Here is a 16731-nt window from a genome sequence, read left to right as displayed (position 1 = left end):
TGGTTGCCACCTGTAAGGCCCACTAGGCCTGGGCGGTTCAGGTACTGCCCCCAGGGCGGCCTCCGGCCGAAGAGTAGCATTCAGGATGGGGTGTTCGGGAGCTCGTCCAGCCCACTGCCCTGGGTCATTCTGCATAGTGTGGGACAGAGGACTTCTCTCTCCCCAAATCCTCTCGCTCTGTGTTGGCGAGTGTTTCCGCGGAGACCTGGGCAGGAGGCAGCACTGGGCGGCAGTGACCCAAGGCGCCAGTGGGCCAGCGGCTCACCCAGGAGACATCTCCCGGAGCAGCGGTGCTCCTACTTCTCCGCCCCCACATTTATCAATGGTGGTTTGTCAGTCTATCCATCGTGCACTTCCCAGTTTAAGTGTCTGCAAAGGGTGTCATTTCTGTCGTGCTGCGTCATTATTCAAGTGCGTTAAATACCTTTGTCACAACCTGAGGCTGCAGATTTGGCTCATCTAACACATGGAAATGCAGCCAGGTTGTCAGCCCAGGTGGCCAAAGCTGACCTCCCCTCTGTCAGGAAGAGTCTTCCCTGTAACAACCAACTCACCACTGAATTTTGTCTCGTGAATGGATGGATGCAGTGGGGAGCTGGCAAAGAGTCAGTAGTAGCCTGAATAAAATAATCCTAGACAGTCACCCACGTTTCCTACTGAAAAGATGGCTTGGGCCCTGGCCGGTGCAGCTCAGTGGGTTGGGCATCGTCCCGCAAGCCAAAAGGTCGCCGCCCGTTCAGTTCCTGCTCAGGGCACGTGCTGAGGTTTTGGGTTCCATCCCCGGTTGGGGTGCATGCAACAGGGTGCATGCAAAAGGCAACCAGTCAATGTTTCTCCCCCTCTCTTTCTCTCTCCCTTACCCTCTCACTCTCTTTAAAAATATATATATAAAAAGATGGCTTGGTTTTGCTCTCAAGGGACTCTCTCCCTCAAGAGCTCTCCATTCCTGAATTACCCTATTTGGAGGTCCCTAAGGGTCCTCACACCGGGGGTCAGTCAGTGCACTGTATTAACACTGAGGAGCGTACGAGGGAAGCCTTTCTCTTATGAAGTGGAGAAGTGTGAATGTGAGCCAGAACTTGGCAAAGGGAACCCAGCTCTGGGACATCAGTCTCGGGAAAGAAGCACTTGAAAGCCGAGAACGTGGATACGGACCTCTTACCTCTTGACTTGCCGCCCCTCGGCCCTGAGGAGCCCTGCACGTTTGAACACTGCAGCCTTACACCTCCCAGCCTGGTGCGAAGGGCTCGCCTGCTCCATTAACGCCAGGCCTTGAGACCGTGGGGTTGAAATCCCTCGGGAAGGCTGGCCCTTTTGTTGCGCCGAAGAGAAGGAAATATTCCTCCCTAGTCTGCAATCCCAAATCCAAAAAAGCTCTGAAAACCGAATTTTAAGTCTGCAGCAAACGCAGTTGGTCGGAGAAACCTGGCCTGGCCCAGCAAGGGGCGGCTCACAGCCTCTCTGTCACGGCCACGTGTGTGCCCTGGTCGAGTGTGTGCAGCGTTTGACGGCAGCGCGGTGTCGCAGTATACTGAACCTGCACCAAATTCCTTTTCTGACATCTGCATTTGAAACATGTCTGGCCCCAGGGACTTCAGATCCGGGGTCGCAGACCTGCGGGATGAGAGCAGGTGTTGAAAATCAAAGTGCGTGTGTTCCCAGACACTCAAGGGGAATCCGCTAACAGCCCTGATTCCGTAAAAATACACGACACTGTGTCTGAGAATTGGCTCAAGATAGACCTTATCCAGATCATGTAGGAACTGATTCTTTTTTTAAGTGGCCGACGCTAAATTTCTCTTGGCCTTTTAAAACAGAAAAGATGGAGGGTGCCTAGGAGGGCGGCCAGAGTCCCCGGGGACAAACGGTGGCGAAAGTGACTGAAGCGTTACCACCTAGTCCCACCCCCAGCAAAGGCCAGTGGGGAAGCCGAGGGCCAGCCCACCCAGCACAACCACAGTTTTCTGTCTACAGAGTGAGGAGCCGGCCCTGCACGCCTGTCACACGAACCATTTCTGTGATCGGCCCGTCTCTGGGTGCCTGTCCCCTGCATTTCCCCAGGAAACAACTACCTGAATAGCTGAGAATCTCTGAGGGACATTTCCAACAAAAAAGAGAAAAATGGAAGGTCCCTCTCAGGGAGGCTACTGGATCAAGAGCAACCAGGGCCCCTGTCTCTGGAAAACCCAGTGGCACCGTTTTCTCTGGAAAGAGACCCATTTTCCCCCGTGAGGACAGCCTTTCTAGTGACGGGAGGGGCCAGAAGGGCTTCATTCTGCTGCCTGTCTGTCCACAGCCCGCGACCTTTCTCAACCCTAACACGCACTCTTAGCTGCAAAAGCCCCCTGGCTCGGAAGAGTCGGGAAAGCCGCCTCCCTCCGCTTCCTGGTGCCGTCTGGCCCGTACAAGCCTCCGGGCTGGGGCTCCAGTGCGCTCCCATCAGGACGAAGGCCGCGCAGGTGGCGGTCCATTCCCCGCAGGGCGTCCTCCCTCTTGTGCTGCGCAGCCCAGGAAGGATTCTGGAGGATTTCTCTTGTAGGGAGATCTCAGGTCTCTTCGGTTAGTGAAGGTTCTTTCGGAAAACAACAGAATGAGCTCTGCGAGAATTTAGTGAGGCTAGGGGGAAATCGAGCAGCTGGGCGCGAGGCGGGCCGGAGCCAGAACTCCGGGGGACCTGGGCCAAGCCCTGCCCGGCGGGGTCTGGGGCACGGAGGCTGGTCTGTGATGGGCCAGTCTCAGAAACGGGCTCCTTCCTGGAACAGCACAGCTGGCCCCGGAGGGGTGGTGGTGACTGACCTGTGCCCTGCTTCTCCTCCCGGCACAGTCAGTACCAGCCACCACTCGTCCTCCTACAAGTCCAAGTCCTCCAGCAACGTGACCTCCACCAGCGGCCATTCTTCAGGGAGCTCGTCCGGAGCCGTCACCTACCGGCAGCACCGGCCGGCACCGCACTTCCAGCAGCAGCAGCCTCTCAACCTCAGCCAGGTAAGCGCCCCCCGGCTGTCTCGGCCACTCCCTCCACCCTTGTGCTGCAGAGAGGGTGGCAGTGGTGGGCCCCGGCCCACCTCACAGAGCTACGGCCCCTCTGGCGGTGGCAGGAAGTGCCCTGCGTGACCTCTGGTGTTTTCTTTCCTCCACGGTCACCCTTGGGGAAGTTGGTGTTGTTGCTTCATGGAGAGCCAGCCCAAAGCAGAGGGACTAGTCTGAGGTTGTGCGGCACTGAGTGGCCTGTGCTGGAGCTTAAATCAGGATGGCCCACAGCTTGCCAGTTCGGCCCAGTCAGGCCAGAGCAGCAGGGACACAGACCTGCGGCTCGATGGAGTCGGCTTCACTGATGCCTTGCTGTGCAGGAAGCCAGCCCCCAAAGCCGCAGACCAAGGGGAGGAGTCGAGATGCTGGGGAAGGGCATGTAGATAAAGCAGGGTCTCTGAGGGCTGAGGGCAGGGCCAGCCTGTGTCAGCAAAGGGTCAGCTCAGGTCCGCAGTTTCCTTGGAAGCCACAGAAGTGGGATAAGTGGGTGGGCTGTGCTCAGAAGCCCCTCGTGCAAAGGGCTGCGCCTCTGTCCCCGGGACTCAGATTGGCCAGGACAGAAGAGAGGCCTGGTCCACACGTACCAATGCAGCTTCAGACAGCAGAGTTTCCGAGGGCCTTGGTTTCAGAGACACGATTTCACTGAGAGAAACCAGTGTCATTCCAAGAGGGGCTCCTCAGCCACTTCGGTGACTTTGTACGTCATCCACTGGGGGCGCTGGGCCCAGCAGTCCCTCCTCAGTCCAGGCTGATTTTACTTCCCAGCGTACCAGGAGACAACTTCTATCACTTCCCCGGCTTTGGGCCGCCTCTGCCTCCCTCCCTCCACCCCCTTCTCCTTTCTCTCCTCTCTCTCCTTCCTCCCTTCTCCCCTGTTCCCCCTCCTCCCCTCCTCCCCTGAGGGCCCAGCCCCCAGTGCAGCCCTCTCCTGGTGCTTCTCCTTGTCCAGGCTCAACAGCACATCACCACGGACCGCGCCGGGAGCCACCGACGGCAGCAGGCCTACATCACTCCCACGATGGCCCAGGCCCCGTACTCCTTCCCGCACAACAGCCCCAGCCACGGCACTGTGCACCCCCACCTGGCCGCCGCCGCCCACCTTCCCACCCAGCCCCACCTCTACACCTACACGGCGCCCGCAGCCCTGGGCTCCACCGGCACCGTGGCCCACCTGGTGGCCTCCCAAGGCTCAGCGCGCCACACGGTGCAGCACACTGCCTACCCGGCCAGCATCGTCCACCAGGTGCCCGTGAGTGTGGGCCCCCGGGTCCTGCCCTCACCCACCATCCACCCGAGTCAGTACCCAGCCCAGTTCGCCCACCAGACCTACATCAGCGCCTCTCCGGCCTCCACCGTCTACACTGGATACCCACTGAGCCCCGCCAAGGTCAACCAGTACCCTTACATATAAACACTGGAGGGGGGGAGGGGGCACAGCCAAGGGAAGAGGGGGAGGAGGCGGGACCTCGTGGGAACTGGGATTTTTATACTGAAGATGCCGCACAGAAACAATGCAAACGGGGCCGGGGAGGGGCCGGGGGCAGGGGCCAGACACCGCTGAAACTTGAACTAGGAAGTGGGAGGACTCAGAGCAGAGAAGAGAACATTTTAAAAATGAAGGGATTCAGGAGGGGGGGGATCTATGCTTTTTATTTTAAAAAAGAAAAAGGAAAAAAAAAAGAAACAAAATGTCAGTAACAGAAATACAGCTCACAAACCCATTCTGCACCAAACTGGAAAGGAGGAGGAGAAGAGAGCGATGGAAGATTCCGGAAGTTGAGGGGCCCCCGTTTCTGAAGAACTTTCTCTATGAACTTCTCAAAGATTATTTTCATATGGCAGCAAGTGACATTTGAGAGTTTGCTGTCCGGGGACGCCTGATACAGAAACCCAATAGATTTTAAATTATTGAACATAAGAATTAGGGATTTTTCCAGAACTCTAAAGGGTCAACAGCCCTCGAAGTTCAGGCCGCGGCCTGAGGAGGCTGGTGTCTGGGGGTCAGTCTGGGGTCGGCAAAACCTAGTTCTGGCTCGTGGGTCAGGACTGGTGGGGGGTTGGGGGGCCACGGAAGGGAGCCGCCTCCCAGAGGGGCACATTTTCTCTTGTGAGCACTCTGGATAAATCCCTAAGCAATGTTACTCCTCGGCCGTCATCAACGATGTGCGTTGTGCACTTCAGTTCTTTTTCTTTTGTGAGGATTTGTTTTCTCTTTGAATCCGCCCTTAGTCGCGTAATTAGGGCTCCGGTCGTCGCCGACCCCCTAGAGCGCTCTGCCCCCCCCCCGCCCCCGTTTTCTGCTTCGTGTTCAGCTCCAGTGATACCAATAGACTGTTCCTCAGTGTGATTGCACAAAAAGAAATGCTATAACACAGGCATGCGAGCAATGTGGTGGTCCAGGCATGTGAGCGTGCGCGAGCGTGCCCTCCCCGTGTGCCCGGGCTTGCTGCGGGCACGGCTCCCGCAGCCTCGACTTGACATCATTCCCTCCTAGTGCCTTACCGACGACGGACGCGTGCGAGGGTTTGCTTCCGTGGCTCTCCAGGAAGCTGACGAGGGCGAGTCAGAGCACCTCAGCTCTTCTTTCGTGCTGTTGAAACATTTTACTCTGGTCTTTCCTTTTTAAAAAAAAAAAATTGTTTTTGTTTTAATTTCATTTTTATACTTATGGTCTTTCTAGGCTGTTTGCTGTCAGAGGGATGTCAGGGAGCTGGCACGGGTGTTGAGAGAGGTGTAGGATGGATGGCGGGGAGGACCTGGTGGTGGTGATAGTTTAGTTGACTTTTATTTGGAGACAGAGCAAGAGAGACTCCCCACCCTGTACCCTCACCTCATGCTGCCCCCAGTTCTACCTGTGTGGCCAGCTGTGGTGTCTGGGGGACCCGAGGTCCCCTCTGTGTTTTAGGAACGCTGGCCTTGCCAGGCGCCTGCCTCCTTCCCAGTGGGGAAGAGCCGGCAGAAAGGGGGCCTGGTCCCGGCCAGGAGTCCTCAGCCCAGCTGCTCTCAGCACCGCCCCCTCCTTGGTTCCCTGGCTGAGCTCGTGTCCTGCCAGATCCTTCCCTCCACAGAGAGCCTTCCACCTGTGTCCGCTGCAGCCTTTCCCTCACGTTACCTGGGCCTCCCCAAGATACAACTTTGTTTTGATTTTTGAGGGTCCAGTGGGCAGAAGGCAGGAAAGACGTTTACGAGGGTGACCAGGGGTTCTCACGCTGCACCGTGGAAAACACTCCCACCACCAGTTAGGTTTCCAAAGACATGTGCCCTTCGCCCTCTTTGCACCTGTGATACGTTCCGAAAGTTTTCTCAGGCTTTGAACCTGCTGCTCATGGGGTGGGGGTCTCTCCGTCCACAGCAGCTCATACACATGAAGGCTGGGAGATGTGACTTTAAAGGGGGTCCTACTTGTTTGGTTCTCTGTGCTGAGTCCTTAAGTAACCCCAAAGCCAAGTTTCCAAGGTGCAGAGAGGTGGCTCCCGATGTCGGCAGTGCGTCCTCGTCTTCCCCTCCCCCCCACCCGACAGCCCCTCTTAACGATCTACTGTGAAAGGTGAGGAAGCCAAACCTTACCTTAGCTCTTAGCTGTGAAATGTGAAATAACTCTGGATGTTTCCCCTCCCCCACCATACATGCTACTTCTCTTACAAAGGACTAGGTCCCCAAACTGGAACCAGTTTAGTCCAGGCCTTAGGCTAAAAGGAAAGATGCCACAACCCTCTCAAGCCAGGACAGCCCCCCCAGGTAGCCAGTGGGACGAGGTGCTTCATCCTCAGCTTCCATCTGGGAACCGGGGGAGTGCCGTCATTCTGAGGCAAGAGGAAGGCGGCCAGTCCGGAGAGGTTGGGGTGGGGGGGCAGAGTCTAGAGGACACGGGAGCCAGTGCCCTCCCAGGGGCGCGCCAGCCTGGAAGACCAGACCTCCACAGCCAGGAGGCAGCGGTGCCTCCACCAGGTCCCAAGCCCAGTGGCACGAGCCTCCCTTTGCCTTACTGGTGGCATCCCGAGGCCCCTCCCACAGTTTACTCCCAACCCTTTCTCCACCCAGCCTTTCACGGGAAAGACAACAGCCTTGCGAGTTCAAGGGAGTGACTTGGCCTACTGAGTTGGAAGTCTCTGACTCTGTCACCTGACATTTCCTTTCCTCTTCTTCCAGACCGGGAATGAAAGTTCCATGCTGCTCATAAAGATAATGTTATTGTACTAATTATCTTGATTATTAGCATTATAATTATTATCATGATTATCATCGTGCTGATATTTTAGTTGGGGTTCGAAATGCACATTTATTCCACGTATCTTTGTGTTTTCTCTTTAATATTTAAACTTATTTTATTATATCTGTGAGTGTGTGAGTACATGGGGGGACAGACAGATGTCCAGTTTTGCCAGACAAAAAGGAAGAGAAAGAACCAGGAATCAGGAAACACGTTTCTGTCGTCTCTGTCCCACAGCGAGCCTGTCAGGAAAGATTGGCCATGGAACGCAAGTTGGGAGAATCAGGTTCCTTTGCTCTGCACAGGCCAGAGGGGGCGCCGTCATGCTGTATCTCCCTGGGCTCTCAGTGGCCTGGGAGAGACATGAGCAGGCGTCTCCTGGGCTGCAGCCCGGGCCATGGCCCTCTGCCCCATTCCCTGTCCTTCTGAAATCCGCTCCCTAGATCTAGACCTGCTTCACGCCTGCTCTGTATCCGCCCAGCCACTGACCCAGCCCCTCTCCCAAATGTCCTCCCGTTTCCCATCAGGGCCCCAGGAGTGTGGCCAGTGTCCTTCAGTGTAGAGACCATTGTTCCCTCCCAGATGCTAAGGGGAGACTGCTAGGCAGGCAGTACCTTCCCCTGGGAAATTTCAGCCTCACTTCCCCTCCTCCCACTAACCACTTCTCCAGTCTCCCCCTGCCCCCCCAGTTCATCTTCGCAGCTCACAATTCTCGGGACAAATTAGTGAGCCCAAAAAAGGCAGAGGGAGGGTATAGGAGCCAGCAGACCCTGGCCAGCTTCGCAGAAGGGGAGCCAGCTGGGAGAGGGCAAGCAGGGCCCAGTCCCACGGACACTCAGCAAACATCAGCGTGCACCCCCTAGCCACCACCTATCTTCCTCGTTCCGTCCCCAGCAGGGTGGGGTCAGAGCCCCCGCCCCAGCCCGAGGCCAGCCCCTGCACGGGCTCATTAGCACTGCCCCACCTCCCATGCCACCCCCCAACTCTGAGTCACCCTGGCAAATAGGGCGAACACAAGGCTGCCCATCCCTAGGACCCAGCTCTCAAGTAGAGGGATGCCAACCTAGTCCTATTTAGACCTCAAGCGACCTAGAGCATCATCTGTTCTGCAATTGGCTTCATCCCTGTCTGCTGAAGAGACGACGTTGGAGGGAGGGGGAAACTCAGTAAGGCAGACCCGGGAGAGCCGTGCAGCTGGAGCCCGAGGAGCCACACGCAGGTCACACGCTTCTCTGCGGGTCCCCACTGGCCCACCTGCGTGCGTGCGCCATGTCTCTGCGCTCGCTTGGAGCCTCTTTCGTGATGATTTGGCTGTTTCCAAGGGAAGGGGTGAGCAGGCCGATGGGTGGGAGAGTCTGAGGCTTGATGCCAATTACTTTTGTGGAAGAGCATGTGGTTGATCGAATTCGGAGGGAAAAGAAGAGTTGGGGCAAAGCGGCAGTCGTCTCCCCGGGCTGGGCTTGCGCTCTGGTGGGGAGGGGCCTGCCGGCTGTGGGAGCCAGCGGCTCGTCCTCTGCACCCCCGGAGGCGCGCCCTGACCGGACACCAGACTGCTGGGTGTGAGGAGGGAAGGCAGGCACGGCCCTGCGGCTCCCAGGCTGCTTTCCCTCGACCAGACCTTCAGATTTGCAAACGCTCATTTTTGAACAAGCTTGTGGTGGAGGATTTGGGGTGTGTGAGCGTGAGTGAGTGAGTGGAGCAGACTTTTCTTGGAAACTGGAGGAAGGAGACAAGGAGGCTTAAGGAGCTATTACGGATGGGCTGCGGTGGAAGAAATGCAGTGTGCCCTCGCTGGCCCCGGCTCTCACCCGGATTCTCTGTCTGGTGCTGGGGGTAAGAGGCATGTGGGGCTCTCGCTGGCTGCCCAGTGGCTTCCAGGACAGAAAACAGAAGAAAACAACCAGGTGTCCTGAGTAGCAGAGAAAATTCAAGAGGGGGGCAAGGTTTCCTTCCTCAGGTCTAACCTGGGACTTCACAGCACGAGTATAAGAGATTTTGCCACGGCACATTCCAGCCCTGGGGACTTAGCATGCTTCTCGCCCGGCCTGTGTCTTTCCTTCCTGGTGCATCTTACAGATTTCAGATGGGGAACCCTCAAAATCAAGCAGGCCAGAGATGTCCTTACCAAATTGGAAAGGAAGGTGAAACCGTTCCTTTCTTTAGCCAAAGAACCCTTCTCGAAGACACCTCTGAATACAGGCAAAATTGCATTTCTGTCTTTCCTTTCTGGGCAATAATGACATCGTTAGTGATGCAACTGCTTTTGTCTTTCTCTTTCCTCTTTACCCTTTTATGTTTTAATTACATTTACTTTGAAACTGTGCTCATCTTTTAAGAGAAGTAGAGATTAGGAACCCTAATGCTGCTGCTGCTATTCGGGGACCGGAGACACCGCACAAATACGTGAGCTGGACCGATGCCACATCACCACGGGCCTGGCGGAGCGGGCCTGCCGGAAGTTCAGCTGTGTCGGAGGTTTTGATGCATGCCGGAGCGGGGCTCGGGGAGTCAGTGCTTTTGCGCTTTGATGCCTTTGGATTCTCACTTCTCATCTCCACAGACCAGTCTGTAAAATCTCAGTGGAGCTACCAGAGAATTGAAGATGGTGGAGTGGCATTTAAACCCAGTAGAAACCTTTCCAAGGCTATTGACGCCACTGCGCATGAGCATAGTCGTAGCCCACCCTTGCAGAGGCTTCTCACAGCTTTCTGGCAGCTTCTAGAGGTTGGAGAGAGCCAGCTCCAAAACATCTCTTCCCTTGAGGCTCAGTGAGAGTTTCCACAGAGGGGTCTTCCTGAGTCCCCCCAGCACCACACCCCCAAGCCTTTGACAGCCCCTAATCTCAGGCCCTGCATTACAACATTATGTTGACTATCTCATTTCTTAAAACTTGCAATATCCCTCGAGTAAATAATAGGCAACATTTGTTGAATGCTTTTCATACGCCAGGTCCCGGGCCACTCCACGAACTCATGGGGCCCTCACAGCCACCCCATGCACAACACCCACCCCTCATTTACTGATGAGAAAGCTGGCGTTCTAAGGTGGGGAGAGCTCCATGTGCTAAAGGAAACAAAATATAATGGTCTGAAATCTCCATATTTCTAGTGAAATTTTCTGTTAAGGAGGGCTTCACTGAGATAGGGCTTTGTTTTGCTTTTTTAATGAACAGCAATGAACAGCCTCCCGTTTCTGACGGGCCATTTCATGGTTCTCCCATGGACGGAGTGCCGAACACTGGGCCAGACATTGCTCGTTGGTGAGCTTGTTTAACTTCGTCTTCATAGTCACCTGTGAAATCAGCAATATTAGTCCCTTCACAGATGAGGCAGCTGGCTTGGAGAGCTGGTAGGCCGCCCAGGGTCACCCATCTCGTAGGGAGCCCAACCTTGAACCTGGGTCTGCCCACCTCCAGAACGGCACTCGCAGCCCCTAACCTCGGTGTTCTCCCGTGTGTACGTGCAAAGAAAGGCCCTGGAGGGATGCCCCCCACACTGTCCCTGCCCGTGCGTGGAGAGGGAGTCCCAAACTGCATGCAAGCAGAGGGGCGAGAATTAGTTTGACGTCTAGAGGAAATTGCAGGGGTGTCTCCTCTGATTCACAGTAGAATTCATTTCAGGTTCCTTTCCAGTGCACCAACTATTTCGGTACTGCTGCTACCAGAAACTCTTTCGGGGGTGGAAGAGAAAAAAAAAGTGTTCTTTCCTTCTTTAAAAAAATAAGTTTTTCTCGCTTATAGTTAATTCTAGAAAGGCAATACTAAAGGTATATATTTTTTTCCAAATGCTATTTTTGACTGCACTGTTTAGCGTCTCCGGAATCGATCCGCTCTTCACTAGAACCAGACACGGATCCACAGCAAGCCTGTAAATACTGTGTGTGGGTCTGACGTCCAGAACATTCTTTCTTTGTGTGAAAAAAAAAAATAGAAGGGGAAAGACAAGATGCTTTTTAGAAAGAAGAGCAACATCCAGTGTTCTTTTGAGATAGCCTTCTCAAAGACCTGGAAAGCAATGGTGTGGAAACCGAGGGGAACCAGCCAGCTTTTTGGACGTGAGGAAGGAGTGTGTCGCCGGAGTCTGAGATGGGTAGAAATACAGAGTGCTTTGATCTTGGTTGAAAGATGACAAGAAGCTCTAGGACTAGATTTTTAATTTCTTTTGGAAAACTCAATCACTCGTTAAATGAAACATCTCAGTTGTTTCGGGTGGGGTTTTCTGGGGTTTTTTCTTTTTTTAATTTTAAGAACGCCTTTCTTGACTGGCTCCAGGCTTGTTTGCCTAAACTCTTAGGTAGTTTACACAAGTTTTAGAGTCATCTAGAACTTGAGCTCCATTGGAAGCAAACCCAGCTCATCAGAATTGGAGATCCTGGGTGGATTCGGTTGGTGGAACGCTGGCAGTGCGCCGGAAGGTTTCTGTAGAGAAGGTTTTAGGTGCATTACCTTACTCAAACTGTGATATAATGGCAATAATTACCTCAAACGTGGGCATTCATCCTGGTTTTAGCCTTTTTTGAAAATCATGTAGCCAGCTTGATCTGGGGATTTAAAAGACCATGAACTCTGTGGGAGCTGGAAATGATTAATGCACACCCTGGCCATTGTTGCTTAAGTGAATCCTGAAAATAGCTCATCTTTACAACAAAAAGTTAAACCAAGGAAGAGGTGATTCTCTGTGCATGGTAATCACACAAAAATGTGACCCTCAAATGCGTGTGACAAGTATGTATGTTTTTAGCTGCTGTAAAATGCTGTCAGGCTCCTAAGGCATCAAGAGAGTCACATTTTAAACGCATACACTAAATAATTGGCTGTGGCCACTTCAGCATATTTCTGGCTACATTTTATAGGTAAAGTGTTTTAGCGTTTACATTTAAACTGGTACTTTTTAAAGAGAATTTCTGTTGATAAGTGACATCTTCAAGCCCCAGCGATCGCCTCTTTAGTTGGGAGCCTTGTCCCCCAAGGCAGGTCTGTTCTGCGTAGTCTGTGGTGTTGTGTGGCCCGGCACAAGCGTTCCCTCCTTGTTACCGGTTTCCACGAGAACGCGAGAGACTGAAAGGGTTTCTGGGTTAAGTCCACAGCCCGTGCCAGGCGCGAAGACATCACGCCAGGCTATGGCGGCCCTTGTCTTCGAGGCCTTCCCTTTGACACCTTGGAAGAGACAGAGCGAACAGACACCTGGTTCGTTGACTTTGTCTTGATTTGAATGTTTAACTTATTAATGATCCACTGACTTCCAGTCACTAGGCAGTAGAAGACACTGGGATTCAGGTGGCCCCGAAGGTACAGCTGCTGTTCCTGGGCCCCCTGGCGACGTTCTGATGGGTGTTTTGCAGGGGCGACTGGTCCATCCCAATGCCCATACTGGTTGGCTAGGTTTTCCGTATCTGCTGTCGTTGGGTCCTTTTCTCCTTTAAAAAGAGATAAATGCAAAGGGATGTGTTTACCTTCCACCCTGTCCACCTTCCATCTTGCATGTGAAGCCTAGTCCAGTGGGAGGCGGGACCTGGATTCCTTCCTGGAGAATGTGAGTGCTGCTGAGCTGGAGGCGGGGGCTGGGGGACCGAGACCCATTGAAAAGGCAAGAGAGGCTGCACAGCCAGGGCCCCGCGTCCCGCGTCCCTCAGGAACCAACTGGGAAATGCAGGCTCCCCTAAGAATGTTGGTTTGGTTGTTTTTTTTTTGGGGGGGGGGTGTTTTATTTTATTTTCTTGTGAGGAGGACCTGCTGTGCACTGAAGGGCATTCCTTTAGCAGATAAGACCGCGAAAACTGCAAACACCTGGGACCAGGGAACTGTTTGTGTGTGGTTTTTTTCCCCAAGAACACACTTGCTTTTTCCCTGTGAACGCTGTTGGCAGTACGTTCGTATTACAGGTTTTTGTTAGAAATGTTATTGTAAAATATTTTTCATCTTGCCCCTCCTGATTACACTCCCGCTTTCCCCTGATTGGTTTTCTCCTGTACTTTAATTAACCAAATGAATTCTATGTCATTGTCTTGGGGGCTTAACCATATTTTTAAAAACTACAGGTATAGAAATTGGCTTTTTTAAAAAAGTAGCTATACTGGATCTGAAAAAGGGCTCTGTTTTTGCTCTCTAGTTTCCACCACTCTCCACACGAGTCTGTCCCCACGCTGCCTCCCCTTCCCTGTGTTGGGCCATTGTCCCTGGCCGTAGCTACAACCCCTCCTCCCCCACAGCCAGGCACCCAGGCCTCCCAGGAAGCTCTCCAGAACCAGAAAGAAGGGCCCACTTCACCTTGTGAGGGGTGGTCTTGCCTCCCTCTTAGATAGTCGTCTGCTTGGTTGAAGGGGCAGTGGACTTATTATTATTGTTGTTATTATTATTATTATTATTTTAATAGTTTGGCTCAGGTTATAAGGGAGAACTTGGGAAGTGAAAAATGACTTGACCATGCCCATTCTTTGTAGCTTTCTGTGACTTCTGAATGGAACCTAAAGTGTCCCCCACCCCACCCCGCCTTCCCAGCAGGCGTTCCTGTTGGCCATGCCTCCACCTCTCTCCTCCCTGGTGTGACCGCTCATTGCAACTTTCTCCGTGGCTTTCCCAGGGCACAGTCGCGTCTGGCCCCCAAAGCAACTCCTCATCCTCTGTGTGTGCATCTTTCTAACCAAATGAAGTAGACCAGGGTGTCGTACTTCGGGGCAGCAGAGTTTCTAGTTTAGTAGAGAATTACTGTACAGATAGAGATGTTGATATATATGTTTGTGTATATATATATCAAGCCAAATTGCGGGTAGGAGAAGTATAGCTTTACGGATGAGGAGGCAGGGGAGCTTTCAGAAGTCTGAGTCGGCGTCGATGTACTAGCCGACACCCCCCGGGGCCTGGCGGGGGACGCCGGGCCCCATCACCCAGCTCACCACCGCGGAGGCCGGTGTCCCTGCAGGGCGCCGCTGCCCTCTCTGGGTCCCCAGCGCCAAGGGCATAGATGAGTGAGGGAGGCAACAAATCCAAATGACTGGAATTTTCCGCCCCAATTCGCTTTGACCACATGTATTGAGCTGCCGACTCTGACACTCTATCACGTTTCCAAAAATGGCATCCATTAGGATGGAAAGAGAGCGGATCTGTAGAAATGTGTACCTTCCAGCGGCCCGCGAGCTCAGGACACCCTGGACGGAAGGACTCACTCCCCACAACAAGAACCGGGAAGAGACCTGGCGACGCTCCGTCACCAGTCCAAGGGACGTGGCTCCCTCCCCAAGGTCATCTGGTCATCTCTTCTCGATCATTCTCTGCCCGGCCACGTCAGCCTGGTGACCCCATGGAAGCCCTGGTCTGTTGCGTCCCTTCACTGTACGGCTCCTGTAATAAAAAGTGTTAACCCACGTTACTCCTTGTGGAAATGGTCGCGTGCAGCAGTATTTTCTCGTGTGCCCTCTTTCCTACGTGAATTGTCCCTCTTTTCTTTTTTTATTTATAAATGTCTACTTTTTTAAAAGACAAACCAATGTGTCGTAGACTTCCATGTAACCTGCTCCTTAGTCTCATATTATAGGTATGTTATAAGGATGGATATTTTACTTGGCTCTAGAATGTTTTACAAGGAAAATAATTCTTGACTGAATCCAGTCCTTGCTCCTAAACTGCTTGTGTTTCTCCACCCTGACGTCGTGTGCTTCTAAATTAATAATCATTTTCGTTGTAGAAAAATGGAGTGAATTTATATTAGTCTTGGAAACTAATAATAGCATTGTAAATTTATGAGATGATTTTAACAGAAAAATTATAGAAGAATATAGTTATTTTAATTGTAATATTACTAACTGTAGGGTGAGAAGGGGGGGTCCCGTGTGGTGAACTATGTTATAGCTTGTTACTCACAGTTTCTTTTCGATCATTTTTTCGGTCTCTGAGGTGAAATGAGTTTAATGAAAATTTGTAAACTCACATATGCATATTGTATATGTGTAGCGATGTGATCACACTCTGTCTTGGAATCACATTAAACTGTTTGGAGTCACTGCGCCCTCGGCCTGGCACGCTCGTTCATTCTAGAGCCAGACGTTCTAAGACAAAAGAGGTTATTGTGAGGGGTCACATCTTTTGGAAGTTACTTAGCGATTCGGAAAGTATTTAATGCATCTGAACATGACCATGACCCACCACTGCATTTAGAATTTGCCAGGGTGACAGCGTGTGGCCGTAGAAGGTGCTGGGGTGGGGTCATCTAGCTGCTGACCGCTGTGCAGCCGGGCAGGCCTGGTCCCCTACCTCCTTGTCCCTCCTCTGATCCAAGCCGTCGCAAGCCCGTCTGTTTCCAGACTCCCCCCCACCCCCAAGCCGTTGTCTAACCTACCAAGAGCTTTCCAATATCCCTGCCAGGTCTGGGTGCTGGGCTGTGGCCTTTCTTGGCACCCGAGTCCCACCCTCTCACCAGACCAGTGTCCAGTGGCCCATTGCTCACTGGTCAGCCTCATCACCGGGGCCCACCTGCACTCTCCTCCCGGGCCAGCCCTGAGCTCCACAGCCCCGTGCTGGCCCTCACTCAGCGGCTGCCCTCTTCAGGAGCCTAAGCCACTCTACAGCCTTGCCCCCCCGGCCCCTTGTGGCTCCCCATCATCCCAGCATTTTTTATGGGAAAACGTACCTAACGTAGCATTTGTCATTTAACCATTTTAAAGTGCGTAATTAGTGGCATGAATACGTCCACAATGGAGTGCGACCAGCACCACCATCTCTTTCTAGAACTTTCATCATCTCGGATACTCTGTGCCTGTTAAACAAGAACTTCCCATTCCAAGCCCGTGGCAAACAGCTCTCGAACTTTCTGGCTCTGATCTTGCCTATTCTGGCTACCTCATGTGAGAGGAACCATACACTGTTCACCCTTTTTTGGCTTATTTCTCCTAAAAATGTCTTCAACGTCCACCTATGGTATAGCCTGTATGGGGATGTCCTTTGTAGGGCTGGAGACCATTCCGTTGCCTGCATGGACCACATGCTGTTTATCCAGGCATCCTTGGTGGGCGAGGGAGCTGTTCCCACCTTCTGGCTTCTGTGACTAGCACCACTAACGTTCAAGTATCCCAGTCCTTGATTTTTATTTTTTGGGATATATACCAAGGAGTGGAACTGCTGCATCCTATGGTGATTCTGAACTTTCTGAGGAACCGCCAAACTTCCTGCAGTGGCTGCAGCGTTTGACATTCCCACCGGCAACCGCTCGGGCTCCTCCCCAACCCCTCGCCCTGGCTTCCATTGCTCTCCTTTCTCTAGGCCTCCTGGTTTCACATGCTGCCCAGCTGGCCTAAAGCCCACTGCCTTCTCACCTGTACCCTCAGCTCCCTGCTGTGCCCATTTGCTGTGGATGGATCATCCCGCACCCAAGCTCCCAGAGCTCTGGAGCGGGCCTCCCCACCCGAACACCTGGGCCCACTGCCGCGCCTCTCTGCCCCCTCTGTCGCTCACCGCAAACCTCAGCTCTCTCTGCAAGCCCCCACGCCCTCGTGTGCACTGG

General features: G+C 53.3%; 1 protein-coding gene across 4 annotated transcripts in view; it reads left to right on the top strand.

Moving 5' to 3' along the window:
* Positions 1-15240, top strand: part of HIPK2 (homeodomain interacting protein kinase 2) — a 169142-nt gene extending 153902 nt beyond the window's left edge. For 2 of the 4 annotated variants that reach the window (XM_053926491.2, XM_053926489.2), the window contains exons 14-15: positions 2825-2985; positions 3980-15240. In XM_053926491.2, the coding sequence (XP_053782466.1) occupies positions 2825-2985; positions 3980-4441 (623 nt within the window). In that variant the 3' untranslated portion in view covers positions 4442-15240. The remainder of the gene's footprint in view (positions 1-2824; positions 2986-3979) is intronic. The other 2 variants (XM_053926492.2, XM_053926490.2) reach the window with 1 other exon arrangement.
* Positions 15241-16731: the final 1491 nt, after the last annotated feature.

Source organism: Desmodus rotundus, chromosome 6 (genome assembly GCF_022682495.2).
Source record: "Desmodus rotundus isolate HL8 chromosome 6, HLdesRot8A.1, whole genome shotgun sequence".
NCBI classification, from domain to species: domain Eukaryota; kingdom Metazoa; phylum Chordata; class Mammalia; order Chiroptera; family Phyllostomidae; genus Desmodus; species Desmodus rotundus.
The sequence above is the reverse complement of the archived record's forward strand: the minus strand, read 5'-3'. Positions and strand labels throughout refer to the sequence as shown.